Below are 17,716 nucleotides of genomic sequence, written 5' to 3'. Positions count from 1 at the left end.
TTTTTGGATAACTACATCAAAGTATTTATTGAAATTAATCTTTTGACTAATATAACTGAATCACCCAGCTTTAAATGCTGATTAAAGTAAAAAATCAACTTATACTTCCAAGTAAATTAAAATTTTATTATTTTTTATTCCATTGTGCATATGCATGTGTGTATATACATATACTATTTTCTTTATCCATTCATGTGCCAATAGACACTTAGGTTTTTCTTCCATATCTTGGCTATTGTGAATAATGCTGCAATGAACATGAGAGTGCAGATATCTCTTCAAGATATTGATTTCATTTCTTTTGAATTTATACCCAGAAGTAGAATTGCTGCATTATATGGTAGTTCCGTTTTTAATTTTTTGAGGAAACTCTATACTGTTTTCCATAATGACTATATGAATTCATATTCTCACCAAAAGTACACCAAAGTTCCCTTTTCTCCATATCAACCCTTGTTTCTCTTGCCATTTTGATAGCCATCTTAACAGGTATGAGGTGATATCTCATTGTGGTCCTAATCAGTATTTCCCCAGTGATTAGTGATGTTGATGAACTTTTCATATACCTGTTGGCCATATTTACGTCTTATTTGGAAAAGTATCTGTTCTAGTTTTTGCCCATTTTAAATTGCGTTGTTTAGAATTTTTGCTGTTGAGTATCTTGCATTTTTTATATTAACCCCTTATAAGGTATATGATATGAAAATATTTTCTGTCATTCCATAGGTTGTCTTTCAATGTTCCTGAATTTTTTTCTTTGCTCTGCAAACAGCTATTCAGTTTGATGTAGCCTTCCTTGTTTTTTTTTGCCTGTGTTTTTATTATTCAGCAATAAAAAGAAGGAAATTCTGCCATTTGCAACATGGATGAGCCTAGAGGACATTACACTAAACAAAACAAGCCAGATGCAGAAAGACAAATACTGAATGATTTTACTAATATATGGAATGTTTTAAAGATCAAGCTCATAGAAGCAGAGTAGAACAGTCATTTCCAGAGGCTGGAGGATGGGATAAATAAAGAGATTTTGGTCAAAAACATAATCTTTCAGTAATAAAATAAAGAGGTTCTACAGATCTAATGTACAGCAAGGTGATTATAGTTAACAATACTGTATTATTTGATATTTGATGAGGGGGCAGGTTTTAAATGTCCCTACCATATGTACACATACATAAAAATGTTATCTATGAATATGATGGATATGTTAACTTGACTATACATTTGTACCATTACACAATGTATATGTGTATATCAGATCATCATGTTGTATACCTTGGATATGTAAAATGTTTATTTGTTAATTAATTAAAATAAAATAATGTTTTAAAGTTATTTGATATGAAAATAAATAAGTAAGGAAAAAAATCAGTTTTCCGCTGTATCCACCAAATAAATGCTGAAAGAATATTTTTAAAGTATCTGTTTAAGTGGTGCCAAGCTACCAACCTGCTGTAGGGCTCCACATATCTTGATCTGTCTCAGCCTATGACAGAGTGTTATATGAATTATTGAAAGGCAAATCGTTGCCATGCTCACAGATATTACAGATGTATGAATTTTAAATCTTGGCAGTGCCATGTGTTGTATGAATGCATTTTTACTAAGGAAAAGGATCCTCTGAACATGAGTGATATGTTCACCTTTTTTAATGTGAATGATATAATATCTATTTTAACTTCAACCGTAATCATTATTAACTATTTTCTCATTTAGGAGCCTCCAATTAATGCCAATTCATGATTCTTATTAATTATTTCAATTGAAGTTTAAAAATCTCTTATGAAACATGACCTAATGGAGTGAATCAGAGCCAGAGCAGCTGAACAGTACAATACCATGTAACAATAAGTGAAGTGGATGATGACTGGCAAACTGTCTTACATCATTCAATAAGTAGTGTCCTACCAATTTGCTTGCTCCTTTAGAGGGCCCAGAACTAAAGTGTCAGGCTAAAATTGTACTGTTCAAAGAAGGAAACTTAAACTGTACTATTTAAATCCAGGGCACAGAAGTAAAATCAGTGAAAATGGCAGAGAAAGAACCTCTGAAAATTTGCTCTTCATAAAACAATTTAAAAACTGGCAAACATTGTCAAAATCAACTTTTCAAAAACTCTAGAAATTTATCACAGTTTCACAACAATCCAGTAAGTATTTGTTAAAAAATAAAAATAAAAAAGCTAAGTCTTGGTGAAAAAACCTGAAAATTCTGGGTGTTTTAGCTTGCTCTAGATTCATCTTCTTCTCTGTATGTCTGAGTAGCCTTGAAAAATAATGGTCCACATTTTTTTCCTTTTTTTATTATGCTTTAAGTTCTGGGGTACATGTGCAGAATATGCAGTTTTATTACATAGATATATAGATGCCATGGTGGTTTGCTGCACCCATCAACCCGTCACTTACATTAGGTACTTCTCCTAATGCTGTCCCTCTGTGAGCCCCCCACCTCCCGACAGGCCCCAGTGTGTGATGTTCCCCTCCCTGTGTCCATGTGTTCTCATTGTTCAACTACCACTTATGAGTGAGAACATGTGGTGTTTGATTTTCTGTTCTTATGTTAGTTTGCTGAGAATGATGGTTTCCAGCTTCATCCATGTCCCTGCAAAGGACATGAATTCATCCTTTTTATGGCTGCATAGTATTCCATGGTGTATATGTGCCACATTTTCTTTATCCAGTCTATCACTGATGGACATTTAGGTTGGTTCAAAGTCTTTGCTATTGTGAATCAGTGTGGCAATTCCTCAAGGATCTAGAACTAGAAATATCATTTGATCCAGCAATCCCATTACTGGGTATATACTCAAAGGATTATAAATCATTTTACTGTAAAGAACACATGCACTTTACATGTTTTTTCCATATGTTTATTGCGGCACTATTCACAATGGCCCACATTCCTCTGCAGCCTGGTAGTCACCAGAGAAAGGAGAATGGAACTGGGGATTTTTCAATGCCTCAATCCTAAAGAATAATCACATTATTTTACATGTCTAGTGCTTCCATGGAAGACACCACTTAACAGGCTGCCTCTTGTTGACCTGACTTGGATTTCACCCCATGTGAAAAACCTTCTCCTCAGCACCCATGTAGAAAACAATTACAGGAAAATGTTTTATCTTTGCAGCTGCCTAAAGCTGTGGATAACAGTTGAATCAAATAGTAAACTAAACAAAAAGCTTAAAGGAAAAACTACAGAATGAAAAAATCCATAGATTCTTGAAACTCTGCAGCATATTCCCTAGGAATCTAGATGACCACACATGTATAGATATATGTACATGCTCAGAAAAAATCTAAGACTGGGCTAAGGTTTCACCTCTGACTGAACTTAAGGCACTGTACAAGCAAGAGGTAAAGGTTAGGAAAGAGCTCTCAACTTTAGGTGAATGTCAAATATTTGTGCTAATGTACACTACAGACCCCATTGGCAGAGGCTGGAGAATTTATTGGTTCCAAGCATTAAAGGAAATCACTGTTCTATTATTAGATCACTATGCTGAGAAATGACTTCAGTTGCTACACATGACAAAGAATATAGACTTTGAAAATTAAATTTAGAAAATTTACTAAACAGTTAACAACTATAAATACAATAAGCAGCAACAGCAAATCCTGGGGAGAGACAAGAATCTCATTCTAGAGATCTCATATAATATTATGTAAAATATGAATTTTCATTAAAAAATGAAAGGCACAAAGGAACAAGAAAGTATGTTCCACAAGAAGGAATAAAAACAATCAATAGGAAATGTTTTGGAGGAAACTAGTTTATTGGATTTACTGGACAAAGACTTTAAATCAGCCAATTTAAATATGTTCAAAGAGCTAAAGAAGAGTATAAGAACATTGTCATACTAGCTGGAGAATATAAATAAGAACATGGAAATTATTTTAAAAAAATAAAGGACCAAGTGGAAATCCTGGATTTGAAAAGGAGAATCAATGAAATTAAAAATTTACTAGAGTATCTTAGTAGCACATTTGAACATGAAGAAGGAAGTATCAATGAGCATGAAGTCAAGTGATATTATTATCTGAGGAACAAAAACAAGAATAACAAAGAAAAGTGAACAGAACCTTAGAGGCCTGCAAGATATAATCAATCAGTCCTAGGAAACAAAAGAGAAATGAGGAGAAAGAATATGTGAAATAATAACAGAAGAAAAACTTCCCAAATTCAATGAACATTTACACATCCAGAAAACACACTGAACTCCCCATAGGTCAAACTCAAAGAGGTCCACATACAGTGCTATGGACTGAGTTGTGTCCCCCTCAATGTTCATATGTTGAAGCTCTAACCAAATATAATGGTATTTGGAAATGGGGCTTTGGGAGGCAATTAGGGCTAAATGAGATCGTAAGAATGGGCTCTCATAATAGGACTGGTGCCCTTATATATAGAAATATTGAGAGCATGAGCTCTCTCTCTACCATGAAAGTATGCAGAGAGAAAGTGTTCATCTACAAGCCAGGAAGAGAACTCTCTCTAGGAGCTGACAATACTGTCACCTTGATCTTAGACTTGCATTTCCAGAACTATGAGAAAATTAATTTCTGTTTGTTAAGCCACCAAGCGTATGGTATTTTGTTATGGCAGCCAAAAATGCTAAGCTACCTACATACATCACAAACTGTCAGTAGCCAAAGACAAATAAAAATTACTGAAAGCAGTAAGAGAGAAGTAACTCATCACATAGAAGGGATCCTTTATAAGATAGAGTTGATTTCTTTTTTTTAAATACAGGAATGGTCATAGTTACTTAAAATAGCCCCAAACTGGAAACAATCCAAATGTGCAGCAACAGACGAATAGACGAATGATATGTCAAACCTACTGGCATACTAGTAGGCAATAAAAAGGTATAACCTATTGATTCATGTAACGTGGATGAGTGAAAATAAGCAAGTCAAAAAAAGAGTGCATTGATGATTCCATTTATATAAAATTCTAGAAATTGCAAACTACTATATAGCATAGTGATATAAAGCGGATTAGTGCTTGCCTAGAGATAGGGATAGATGGGTCATGGAGAGGCAGGAGGAATGATTACAAAGAGGCATTAGGAAATTTGGGGGAGTAATGGATATGTTCATTATCCTGACTGCTTTACATGTGCATCCATATGACAAAATGTATCAAGTTGTACACATGAAATACGTACAATTTATTGTATGTCAATCATACCTAAATAAATTTGTTAAAACCTCAAATAATAAACTTAAATAAAACAAATCTGGCTGATATGGTTTAGCATGAAAACTGAGACAGGCTGAGTGTGAGTCCCCTTTTTGCTGAATATGAGAACTAGAAAATACACATTTAATTAGCACAGGTGTGTTCAGGCTGGGCTGCTATTAGGTTTTTGGCAGGACGTTTTCAAGAAGATAGAGTTAATTTCTAATAAGAAATTAGGAAGGCCAAAGCAATGCCCAGACGTCATGGAGGCCAGAATGTATATAGTCAAAGCACTAAAGAAAATAAGCCTGTCAACTAGAATTCTATATCCAGAAAATCTATTCTTCAAAAATAAGGATAAATTAGTTCCCAGATAAACAAAAATTCAAAGAATTTGTCACTAGCATACTTGAACTAAAAGAAATGATGAAGGAATTTTTCAGCTTGAAATGAAGAAAACTAGAAAGTAATCTGAATCCACAAGAAGAAATAAAGACCTCTGGTAATGGGTAACTACACAGATAAGGATATGAAGGGAGAGTTAAATATAAATGATGTATTTTTTGTTTGTACCTCTTTTTTCCTACCTACCTTAAAAGACAACTGCATAATGCAATCATTATAACCTTGTGTTGATGGACAAAGTATAGAGATATAATCTGTGGCAGTAACAGCATAAGGACTAGTTGAGACTATTTAGGAGCACAAGTTTTATATACTATTGATATTATGTTGGTATAAATGTTAACTAGATTGTTATAGATTAAGTTATTAATGGTAATCCCCACAACAACCACTAAGAAAATACCTCAAAAACATATTGTTAAAAAAAAACAAGATGGGAATTAAAATGGTAAACAAAAAAATAACTACTTAATACAAAGGAAGACAGTAAAGAAGGATTTGTGGGGAAGAAAAACAGACACAGACATAGAAAACAAATAGCAAAATAGAAGCAGGTTATTTTGTATCAGTAATAATATTAATTTTAATGGACTAATCACAACAATTAATATGCAGATATTGACAGAATGGATTAAAAATTATCCAAAAATATGCATACAATGGACATATATGATATTCTGACACAAAAATGTTGAAAGTAAAAGGACGAAAACTCACATACACTGCCAAGGGAAACCAAAAGAGAAGTGGAGAGGTTATAAAAATATCAGATCAAATATACTTTAAGGCAAAAGTTGTACTATAGAGAAAAAAGGACAGTTTTTCATGATAAACGTGTCAAGCCATCAAGAATATATGACAATTTTCAATATGTGTACTTAACAACAGAGCCACAGGATACAAGAAATAAAAACTGACAGAATGGAGGGGTGAAATAGTTCAGAAATAATAGTTGGAGACTTAAATAACCCAATTTCAAAAATGGATAGAATAACTAGACAGAAGACCAGAAAAGAAATAGAGAACTTGACAATGTGATTAACCAACCTGTTTGGACAGCTACAGAATACTTCATCCAACAATAGCTAAAATACATAGCTTTCTCTATTGTACATGTAGCATTCTCTAGGATAAGTGATATTTTAGACTATAGAACAAGTCTCCAAATAATAAAAATGACTTAAATCATACAAGGTATGTTTTATGACCACAATATAATGAAATTAGACATCAACAACATAAATCAATTTGGAAAACTCACAAACGTGGAAATTAAACAACATGCTCTCAAAACTAATGAGTCAAAGAAGAAGTCATAAAGGTAATTAGAAAATGCTCTGAGATGAATGAAAATAAAAACACAACATATCAAAACTTATAGGATGCAGCAAAATAATATAACTGCTTTGAGCAAAATCTGACTGTAAATGCCTGCATTTAAAAAAGAAAGATCTCAAAAACAAGCAAAAATAACAAAACAAACAGTCTTCCACCTTAATAAATTAGAAAGCAAAATCACACTAAACTCAAGACAAGCAGAAGGAAGGAAATAATAGGGATTGTAGTAGAAATAAATGAAATAGATACTAGAAAAAACAGAGAATAATCAATAAGACCATAAGTTGGTTGGTTTGTGGTAAAGATCAGCAAAACAGATACATCTTTAGCTAGAATAAATTATTTTTAAAGAAAGAAAATACTCAAATTACTAAAAGAATGAAAAAAATGTATATTACTACCAACCTACATTTTTAAAAAAGATTATAAGGTGATACTACAAACAGCTGTTTATCAAAAAAATAGATTAATATGCTTAATAATGAACAAATTCATAGAAAGACCCCAACTAACAAAACTAATTGCTACGGCCTAAATACTTGTGTTCCCCAAAATTCATATATTGAAACTGAATCACCATTGTGATGGTATGAGGATGGGGGATATCTTTTGCTATGTGAGTACACAGCAAGAAGACACTCTCTGTGCACCAGAAAGCAGGCCCTAATAGAAATTAAATCTTCCAGTGCTTTGATCTAGGATTTCCCAGCCTTCAGAACTGTAAGATATAAATTTCTTTTGTTTATAAACTACCCAGTTTATGGTATTTTGTTTTAGCACCCCAAATGGAGTAAGACAATCACTCTAGAAAAAGTAGAAAAAAGGATAAAACTGTGATGATTAAACAGATTGAAAAAAAAAAAAAAAAAAACTTTCTACAAAGAAAGCCCAAGACCACATGGCTTCACTGGTGAATTTTATCAAATATTTTAAAAAGAATTAACATCTTTTCTTTATATAGTCTTCCAAAAATTAGAAGAGGGAGAGGAAACACTTACCAATGCATTCTATAAGGCAAGTATTAGCCTTATCCCAAAATCATGCAACGATTTCACAGGAAAACAAAATTACAGAACAATATCCTTTATTAATATAGACACAAACAGGCCGGGTGCGGTGGCTCACGCTTGTAATCCCAGCACTTTGGGAGGCCCAGGCTGGCGGATCACGAGGTCAGGAGATTGAGACCACGGTGAAACCCCGTCTCTACTAAAAATACAAAAAATTAGCTGGGCGTGGTGGCGGGCGCCTGTAGTCCCAGCTACTCGGAGAGGCTGAGGCAGGAGAATGGCGTGAACCCGGGAGGCGGAGCTTGCAGTGAGCCGAGATCGCGCCACTGCACTCCAGCCTGGGTGACAGAGCAAGATTCCGTCTCAAAAAAAAAAAAAAAAAAAAAATATATATATATATATATATAGACACAAACATCTTCAAAAAATATTAGCATACCAAATTCGGCAACATATACAAAAGCATATGCTATCACCATATGGAATTTATCTCATATGGACAAATGCAAAGCTGATGGAATAGATAAAAATTAGCAATGTAATATCTCATAAAATAAAGTAAAAACACATGATTATCTAAAAAGATGCAGGAAAAGTATTGGAGAAAAATCCAACATGCTTCCATGACAAAAAAGCTCAACCAGCTGGGGACTTAAAGAAACGTCCTCCACCTGATTAAGGGGATCTACAAAAAATCAACAAGTAACATTAAGCATAATATCCCCCCAAGATCAGGAAGGAGACAAGAGTGTATGCTTCTGTCACTTCTATTCAACACTATAGTGGAGATTCTAGCTAAGACAATTAGGCAAGAAAAATAAAAGCATCCATGTTGAAAAAAGAGGAAGTATATAACTATATTTGCAGATGACATGATCTTGTATAGAGAAAATCCTAAGGAATCCACTGAAACTCTGATAGAATTAATAAATGATGTCAATATTTTTTAAATGTTTCATTTTATATACTAGCAATGAAAAATCTGAAATGAGACTAAGAAAGCAATCCATTTTATACCATTAAAAATAAAATATGCAAAAATAAATTTAACAAAATAAATGAGTTGTACACTGTAAACTTTCAAAACATTATTGAAATAAATTAAGATTAAAATAATGAAAATATATTCCAAGATCATAGGTTGTAAGACAATATTTTTATCATGGCAATGCTCTATAAATTACAGATTCAACAAAATCCCTATCAAAATTCCAAATGTCTTTTTTTGGAAGGAGGGCAAAAATTATCAGGCTGATTCTAAATTTCATACAGAAATGCAATGAATCCAGAAAAGCTCAATCTGAAAAAGAATAAAGTTGGAGAACTCACGCTACCAAATTTCAAAATTTATTGCAAAGATACAATAATCAAAGCAGCATGGTACTGGAACGAAGATAGACATGTAGATCAAAGGAATGTAACTGAGCATCCAAAAGTAAACACATATAGTTACGTAAAATAATTTTTGACAAGGGTGCCAAGAAAATTCACTCTGGTAAATAATAATCTTTTCCACAAATGGTGCTGTGACTACCAGATATGCACACGTTAAAAATGAATTTGAATACCTATGTCATATCATATCCAAAAATCAACTCAACATGGATCAACCACCTAAATGCAAGTGCTAAAGCTATAACAATCTTAGAAGAAAACGGAAGTACACATCTTTATGACCTTGCTTTAAGTAACAGTTTTTAAAATATGACATATATAGTATAAGCAGCCAAAGAAAAAATAGAGAAGTTAGACTTCATCAAAATTAAAAACTTTTAATTTTTTAATTAAAGTCACAAGCCAACCCAAAGAGTGGAAAATATTTGCTCATTATATATTTGAGAAGGGTCTAATTCTAGATTACATAAAGAACTCTTGCAGCTTGACATTGAAAAAAAATTGAAGTGGGCTAAGTGTTTGAATAAACATTTCTCCAAAGATATACAAACATCCAATAAACACATTAAATTATGCATAACATCATTAGTCATTAGGGAAATGCAAATCAAAACCACAATGAGATGCTACTTCACATCCATTAGGATGGCTGTGATGAAAAGACAAAAAGAAAATAACAAATGTTAGCATGTTAGGATGTGGAGAAATGGGAACCTCATACGTTGCTCTGGGGATTTAAATGGTACAGCTACCTTGAAAAGAGTCTGGCAGTTCTCCAAAAAGTTAAGCATAAACTGACCATATGACCCAACAATTCCATTCCTGGGTTTATATCCAAGAAAACAAAAAAATATATATCAGCACAAAAACTTTCACACAAACGTTCATAGCAGCATTATTTGTAATAGCTGAAAAATGGAAACAACTCAAACTTCTATCAACTAATAAATGGATTAACAAAATATGGCATATCTGTATAATGAACTATTCATCCATAAAAAGAATGATATGCTGAGGCACATTATAACATGCCTGAAACTTGAGAACATGCTAAATGAAAGAAACTGGATATGAAGTTCCCATACTGTATCAATACATTTATATAAAATGTTCAGAATAAGCAAATCCCATTAAGATAGAAAATTGAATAGTTGTTAGTTGCTGGAAGGACAAGAAAATAAGCACTGAATGCTAGCAGGTATGAATGATTTTTTTCTGGAATGATGAAAATATTCTACAACTATAGAGTGGTGATGGTTGCATAGCCTTGTGAATATATTTAAAACCAATAAAATATACACTTTAAAACAGTGAATTTTAAGCTAGGTAAATTACATTAATAAAAATCAATACATTGATACATTTGTGAATAGTTTCCTATCTTCACTAATTTATTATCAACTGAGTGCAGGAGGAATAAAGCCTGAAAAGATATGCTCCAAAATGTTTATAGTGAGTGTCTTTGGGTAGTGAGAATAAGAATTTTTTTTAACAAATTAAACTTCTTCTTTCATTTTTAAAAAATAGTTGCATTAACTTCATAATCCAAAAGTAGTTAAATGAATTTAGTTGATAAATTAAGAATGGATAAAATTAAAATGGCCGATAGAAATTATTAGACATTCATTTACCAAAAAGTACATGAAATTTGACCCATTCTTCACACTTTGTTAACTCAAAATGAACTACAGCAAATTTAAAACATAAAACTACAGAATATTTTAGTATTAAACATAGAATATTATCTGTTTAACCATGGTTTAAGCAAAGCATCCTTCAGTGTGACACAAAAATATGATTTGTGAAAGAAAAATTGATAAATTGGATATTAACAAAGAAGAAACTTCTGCTCTGTGAAACACACAATTTTAAAAATGTCAAAATAAGTCACAGAGTAGGAGGAAATATTTGCAAATCACATTTCTGACAAAGGACTTTATTTAGAACATAAAAATAATTCTCAAAATTCAATAATAAACAAGCAATCCAATTTAATAAGTGGGCAAAGATCTGAACAAACACTTCACCAAATAAAATATGTGGATGCAAATAAGCATAGGAAAAGGTGTTCAATAGCCCTATTCATGAGAAAATGCAAATTAAAACTTCAAGATATCACTATACACTATTATAACGGAGGATTAAAAACTCTGACAATGTCAAATGCCAGTGAAGAGTAGAGCAACTGACACACTATACATTGCTAGTGTGAATGTAAACTGGGTACCGTCACTTTTCAAAACAGTTTGGCAACTTGTTATAAAGTTAAACAAGAAAATGAAAACTTATATTCACATAAAAACTTGTATGCAATTATAGCAGCTCTATTCATAATTGCCCAAAATGGAAATCATTCAGATGTCCTTCAACAAGTAAATGGGTAAATTGTGGTATATCCCTACAAAGAAATAGTATTTGGCAATTAAAATGAACAAACTATTGATTCACATACCATCTCCACTGCCTTTGGCTAAATGAAAGAAGCCAGACTCAAAAGTCTGTATGTTCCACAGTTCCACTCATATCACTTTCTGGAAAAGGCAAAATAGAGACAAGAGAACCCACCAGTGGTTAGAGGAGCTGTCTACAAAAAGGAACAGTTTTACACTGTTGGTGGGACTGTAAACTAGTTCAACCATTGTGGAAGTCAGTGTGGCGATTCCTCAGGGATCTCGAACTAGAAATACCATTTGACCCAGCCATCCCATTACTGGGTATATACCCAAAGGACTATAAATCATGCTGCTATAAAGACACAGGATTTCACAATAGCAAATTGAACCAACCAATGTCCAAACAAGATAGATGTTAAGAAAATGTGGACATATACACCATGAATATAGCAAGCCATAAAATGATGATTTGTCCTTTGTAGGGACATGGATGAAATGAAAACATCTTCTCAGTAAATATCGCAAGGACAAAAAACCAAACACCGATTTCTCATCATAGGTGGATTGAACAATGAGAATCATGGACACCGAAGGAACATCCTCCGGGTGGGGAGGGACAGCATTAGGAGATACACCTAATGCTAAAGGACGAGTTAATGGGTGCAGGAAATCAACATGGCACATGGATACATATGTAACAAACCTGCACATTGTCACATTGTGCACATGTACCCTAAAACCCTAAAGTATAATAAAAAAGAAAAAAAAAAAACAAAAACAAAAACAAAAAAAAAAAACAAAAAAAAAAAGGAAGAATGAGGGAATTTCAGAAACAATGGAACTGTTCAATGTTATGGTTGTGGTGGTAGACGTATAGCTCTAAGCATTTGTCAAAACCCATAGAACTGTATATAACAAAGAGAATTTTACTCTATGTAAATAAATATGTAAATAAAAATATAAATAAAAATGATTAAAAATGTATTCGAGATAAAAACAAAAGTGCAACTGATAGGATATGAAAAGAATGAAATAAAGTTAACTATGCAAATGAACCCCATCCCAAAGCATATAATGACACATACACTACACAGACACACTCAGAGCTTAAAATGTATTTTTATCTAAACATTGAACAAAATGGCCCTGCAAAGTAATTTCAAAGCTTCAGCCGAATTGAGACTGCAAACATAGGCTCAGTGCTAATTCTGAGTATGTACTGGATTTAGCTAAATAAGAAAATTATTTATATCATTGTTATTACTACCATAATAACTGCATATTATGTCATGTAATATAATATTTTATATATAATAGCATGATACAATTATGTTTCTAAGAAGGATGAATCAATTTCAAATTTGGTAATATAATGGAATATGGAAAAGCAACATGAAAAAGAGTCAAAGAGCATTTACAAGGGATAACTAATGAGTTGCTGCCATTGCTTTGACATTCTTCCACAACATTAGGAAGACCACAACATTAGGAAGACAAAGAAAAAACATGGAGTTGGAAAGTAGGAGTGGTTATGATAGAAAAGGAGTCAAGGAAGGGACTGAGTTCTGTGTTCATACTAGTTTGATCACAAAGGAAGATCCACAAGCGACAGAGTGAACAGCAAGAATTCTGAGAAGGTGGTGGTTCAGTTCCAAAGGTGATATGGAAATAAAAGCTCCTTATGAATTCACAAAACATTAGGGTATAGCATTTGACTTTTCAAATTTCAGAATGGAGGCTGAAACCAATCTCATTTAGATGTGACAGGAAGGGCACTTCCAGCTGACATGTGGGAGCAATCAAACTGTCTACTCTTAAACAACGTATGAAAATAAACCACTTAAAAATAGGGTTTGTATAAAGTAAGTGGTGAAGAAGACATACAAGTAACGGGTGAAACTGAAATTTGGGTAACCAGAAGTTGGAATTCACAGGCAGTGAGTAGAAACCTGTGGAGGCTAAATAGGACCTCAGATTAGGGACTCATAATTTTCTTGCCTGTCATCTCATCCTCTCACTACACTCACTCTCTATCTTGTCCCCAATTAAGGCTTTCAGTTACTTCCTCCTGTCTCATGGCTCCATTTATCAGTACTCTTTTCAGCTTCACTTGCCTCCTTACACTAGATTCCCATGGTCAACCACTAAAGCAATGTTGATGTTCTAATCTGAAAACTGTCAAGAATTGTGAAGGAGCTGAGATTGCGCCCTACTTGCAAGCTAATAATTTAGCCTGCTACAGTTTCACGGATTCTGGCAGAACACACAAGACTTCTAATCAGAAAAAAAAGACTGTGGATTACTTCTAGAAATAGCAATAGCCAAAGAATCAGGATTTTCATAGTTCTCCACACCCCACTTCTCAGAAAGCAACAGGAAGAAGGCCAGATGACATCTGCGCACATCATGAGGTGTGCTGCAGGAAAGAAACTCTGAGCTCAGAGAAACTTAATTTTTTACAATGGGCAGATAATTTGCAAAGAGGCTTATGTTTTTTTCAAGGTAAAATTCAGAGAGAAATATTGAACAATTATTCAAAGGGAAGAATTTCCAAACCACCATCCAATTTCACAAAGGGGAAGAAAGACAAGCTTTTCAGCTCTTGTCAGACCCAACTCTACTCTTTTCAATTGTGTTCCATGAGAATCTCTTGTTTCTCATTAAGTTCTATTCAGGCCCCAAGTTATTCTGCACTTTCTTTCACTTTATAGAGTGCATGAGCTTTGTACCTCTCATTTCAAGAATAAGGCTTGAATACAATTTCACTTCCTAAGAACATTATCAATCTACCCAAATCATGACGTATCTCCTACTTTAACAAGGAGATAAGAATAATTGTCATGAGGTCCTTTTACTCTACCTCAAAAGACCCATAATAACTAGAACATACATGCAACAGCAATTTTTCTTCATGCTGTGTGCCTAATATGACAGCTAACAGTCCTGTGATGCAGGAATATTTTTCTTACTTCATTTTAGTGATTAGGTTTAAAACTAGGCTTTATAACTTCAGGAGAAGTCATCAAGCTTGTTGTTGTAATGATATCTTTAGTTCTGAAATACATCACTTTGCTTTTGGAATCTTTTTGGTGTTTGCTGACAAAAATGATCTGTTTTATTATAAAGTGTATTATTTAGCTCAAGTCTGCACTATCAAAATATGAATGTTCTCCATGTTTGGGTATCTCCACTTTCTCCATAATCTATTCTGCTCACTTCTACCATATTGATTTGAAGATGATGTTCTATTTTGCTACTGTCCAGCATAAGAAAACACAACAAAAAACAAACAAACAACAACAACAACAACAAAACTGATGGCCAATTAAATAAAGTTTAAACTTCTTATTTTAAAGTTCTAGGACCCTGTGTAATTACTAAAGCATAAAGTAATACAATTTAGAATTAGGAATTAGGTGACAAATATTCATAACTAATTGTGTTATCCTACCAGTAAGCCTCCTTCCTTATATGTGTAAAATGAGGAGTGAACACATCAAACATTCTAGCTGTAAAATTACACAAGTCTACTTTCTAAATCTTAGCTTCCATTACTCTACCAATTGCTCTCTGCTTTTCGGTCCAATGAAACTATGTGCCATTCCACAGAAAAGCATTTTGAGGTACTACACCTGCTAAAATTTTTGCCACTGCCATTTTTCTCATATGCAATATTTAACTCTTACCCATAATAAAATATTAGCCTTAAATCATGGTTACATCTTCCATAAAATTTTTCTTAACCAGAACCAATAAACTGCCTTTTATAAATTCCCAAACACATGGATTTTGTTTTTGTTGGCACTCTGCAAAATTTATTCATATTGAAGCTTTTAAAAAAAAAAAAAAACTTTATTTTTAGTGAAGTTGTAAGTTCACAGCCAAACTGGATAGAAGGTTCACAGCAAAACTGGACAGAAAGTAAAGAGATTTCCCATATATGCTGTATCCTAACATATGTATAGCCTCCCCTACTATCAACATCCTACACCAGAGTGGTACTTCCATCACAGTTGATGAGTCTACCTTGGCGATCATTATCACCCAGAGTGGACTTATAGTTTACATTAGGGTTTACTCTTGGTGTTCTCAATTTTATAGATTGTGACAAATAACATGTATCCACCATTGTAATATAATACAGAATAGTTTTATTGCCCTAAAATTCCCCTGTGCTCTGCCTATTCATCCCTCCTTCCTGCTTAACCCCATAACAACCACTGATACTTTTTCTGTTTCTATATTTTGCTTTTTCCAGAGTGTCGGATAATTGGAATCATACATCATGTAATCTTTTCAGATTGGATTTTTTCATTTAGTAATATGCATTTAAGGTTCTTCTATGTCTTTCCGTGGTTTAATAGTCCACTTTTTTTTTTTTTTTTGGAGACAGTCTTTTTCTGTCACCCAGGCTGGAGTGCAGTGGCGCGATCTCCACTCACTGAAAGCTCCGCCTCCCGGGTTCACGCCATTCTCCTGCGTCAGCCTCCCGCGTAGCTGGGACTACAGACGCCCCGCCACCACACCTGGCTAATTTTTTGTATTTTTTAGTAAAGACGGGGTTTCACCGTGTTAGCCAGGATGGTCTCGATTTCCTGACCTCGTGATCCGCCCACCTGGGCCTCCCAAAGTGCTGGGATTACAGGCGTGAGCCACCGCACCCGGCAAGTCCACTTCTTTTTAATGCTAAAATATTTCATTGTCTGGTTATACCAGTTTATTTAGCCAATCACCTACTGAAGAACTTGTTACTTTTAGGTTTTAAAAATTTATTTAAAAAATTTTTGCAGGTTTTATGTGGACCTATGTTTTCAACTCACTTGTGTAAATACCAAGGAGTCTGATTGTAGGATTGTGTGTTAAGAATATTTTTAGTTTTATTCAAAAAACCATGAAACTGTCTTCCAAAGTGGCTGTACTATTTTGCGTTTCCACCACCATGAATGAGAGTTCTATTGCTCCACATCCTCATGAACATTGGTACTGTCAGTGCTTTGAATTTTCACCATTCTAATAGGTAGGTAGTGGAATCTCACTGTGCTTTAATTTGCATGCAATGTCCTAATTACGCATGATGTCAAGTACTGTAGTTATTTTTGTAGACACTATGTATCCATGTTAATTACAGCCGTTTTAAGAGTATCAAAAGTCATTTATCTTTTTGTCATTAACTGAATACAGTATAATGCCTCATATATACTTGCCACTCAAATAATTGTTGAATATATGCTAGGACTGTAGTAAAAAAAAAAATGAAAGAATTCAAGGAGATACGCCTCAGTTCATTAGCAGAGCAAATTCAGTCTCAGGGGTGTCTAAGATATAATGCCAGAGTTAGCTATTGCTTAAATTTTTAGTAATTTCACATTTTGATAAATGTATAGATTGCAGATATTCCTCAACTTATAGTGGGGCTATGTCCCAATAAACCCATTGTACGTTGAAAATATTATAGCAGACAATACAGTATTTAATACAGTACACCTAACCTACTGAACATCATAGCTAGGCCTAACCTACGTTAAATCTGCTCAGAACACTTATATTAGCCTACAGTTGGGCAAAATTGTCTGATACAATCCAATTTTATAATAAAATGTGAATACCTAAAGTAATGTATTGAATACTCTACCAATAGTGAAAACTAGAATGGCTCTCTGTCACTGCCCACCACCACCGAAAGAGTATATTATATCACATATCACTAAACCAGGAAAAGATCAATTCAAAATCTGAAGTACAGTTTCTACTGAATGTGTATCATTTTCTCAAAAACCATAGTCAAACCATCATAAGTCCATCATAATTTGAATACTATCTGTATTTAGCCCCAAATGAATATTCTCACCTATACAAAATTAGCATATGAACCCAAGGTACATGACCTCAATGTTTTATAATAATATTGGTACTTTTTTTTTAAATAGACTCAGGGAGATTAAAGGTAAAATAAGCTATATTTCCAATATATTAACTCCTATCAAAGACTTC

The 17,716-nt window shown here is 33.5% G+C and overlaps 1 protein-coding gene across 8 annotated transcripts in view; it reads right to left on the bottom strand.

The window, feature by feature from the left end:
- The window catches only part of NOL4 (nucleolar protein 4), a 384,554-nt gene that overhangs the window by 324,050 nt on the left and 42,788 nt on the right, over positions 1-17,716 (bottom strand). Inside the window, exon 1 of one of the 8 annotated variants that reach the window (XM_058438490.1) lies at positions 11,785-11,839. The exons of the other annotated variants lie outside the window; for them this stretch is intronic. Within the exon in view, the coding sequence (XP_058294473.1) occupies positions 11,785-11,787 (3 nt within the window). The 5' untranslated portion in view covers positions 11,788-11,839. Of the gene's footprint in view, positions 1-11,784; positions 11,840-17,716 lie in introns of those variants that run through there. 8 annotated transcript variants of the gene reach the window in all.

Source organism: Hylobates moloch, unplaced genomic scaffold (genome assembly GCF_009828535.3).
Source record: "Hylobates moloch isolate HMO894 unplaced genomic scaffold, HMol_V3 SCAFFOLD_5, whole genome shotgun sequence".
In the NCBI taxonomy this organism is placed as follows: Eukaryota; Metazoa; Chordata; class Mammalia; order Primates; family Hylobatidae; genus Hylobates; species Hylobates moloch.
Note: the sequence above shows the minus strand (reverse complement) of the source record. Positions and strands in the feature narration are given on the sequence as shown.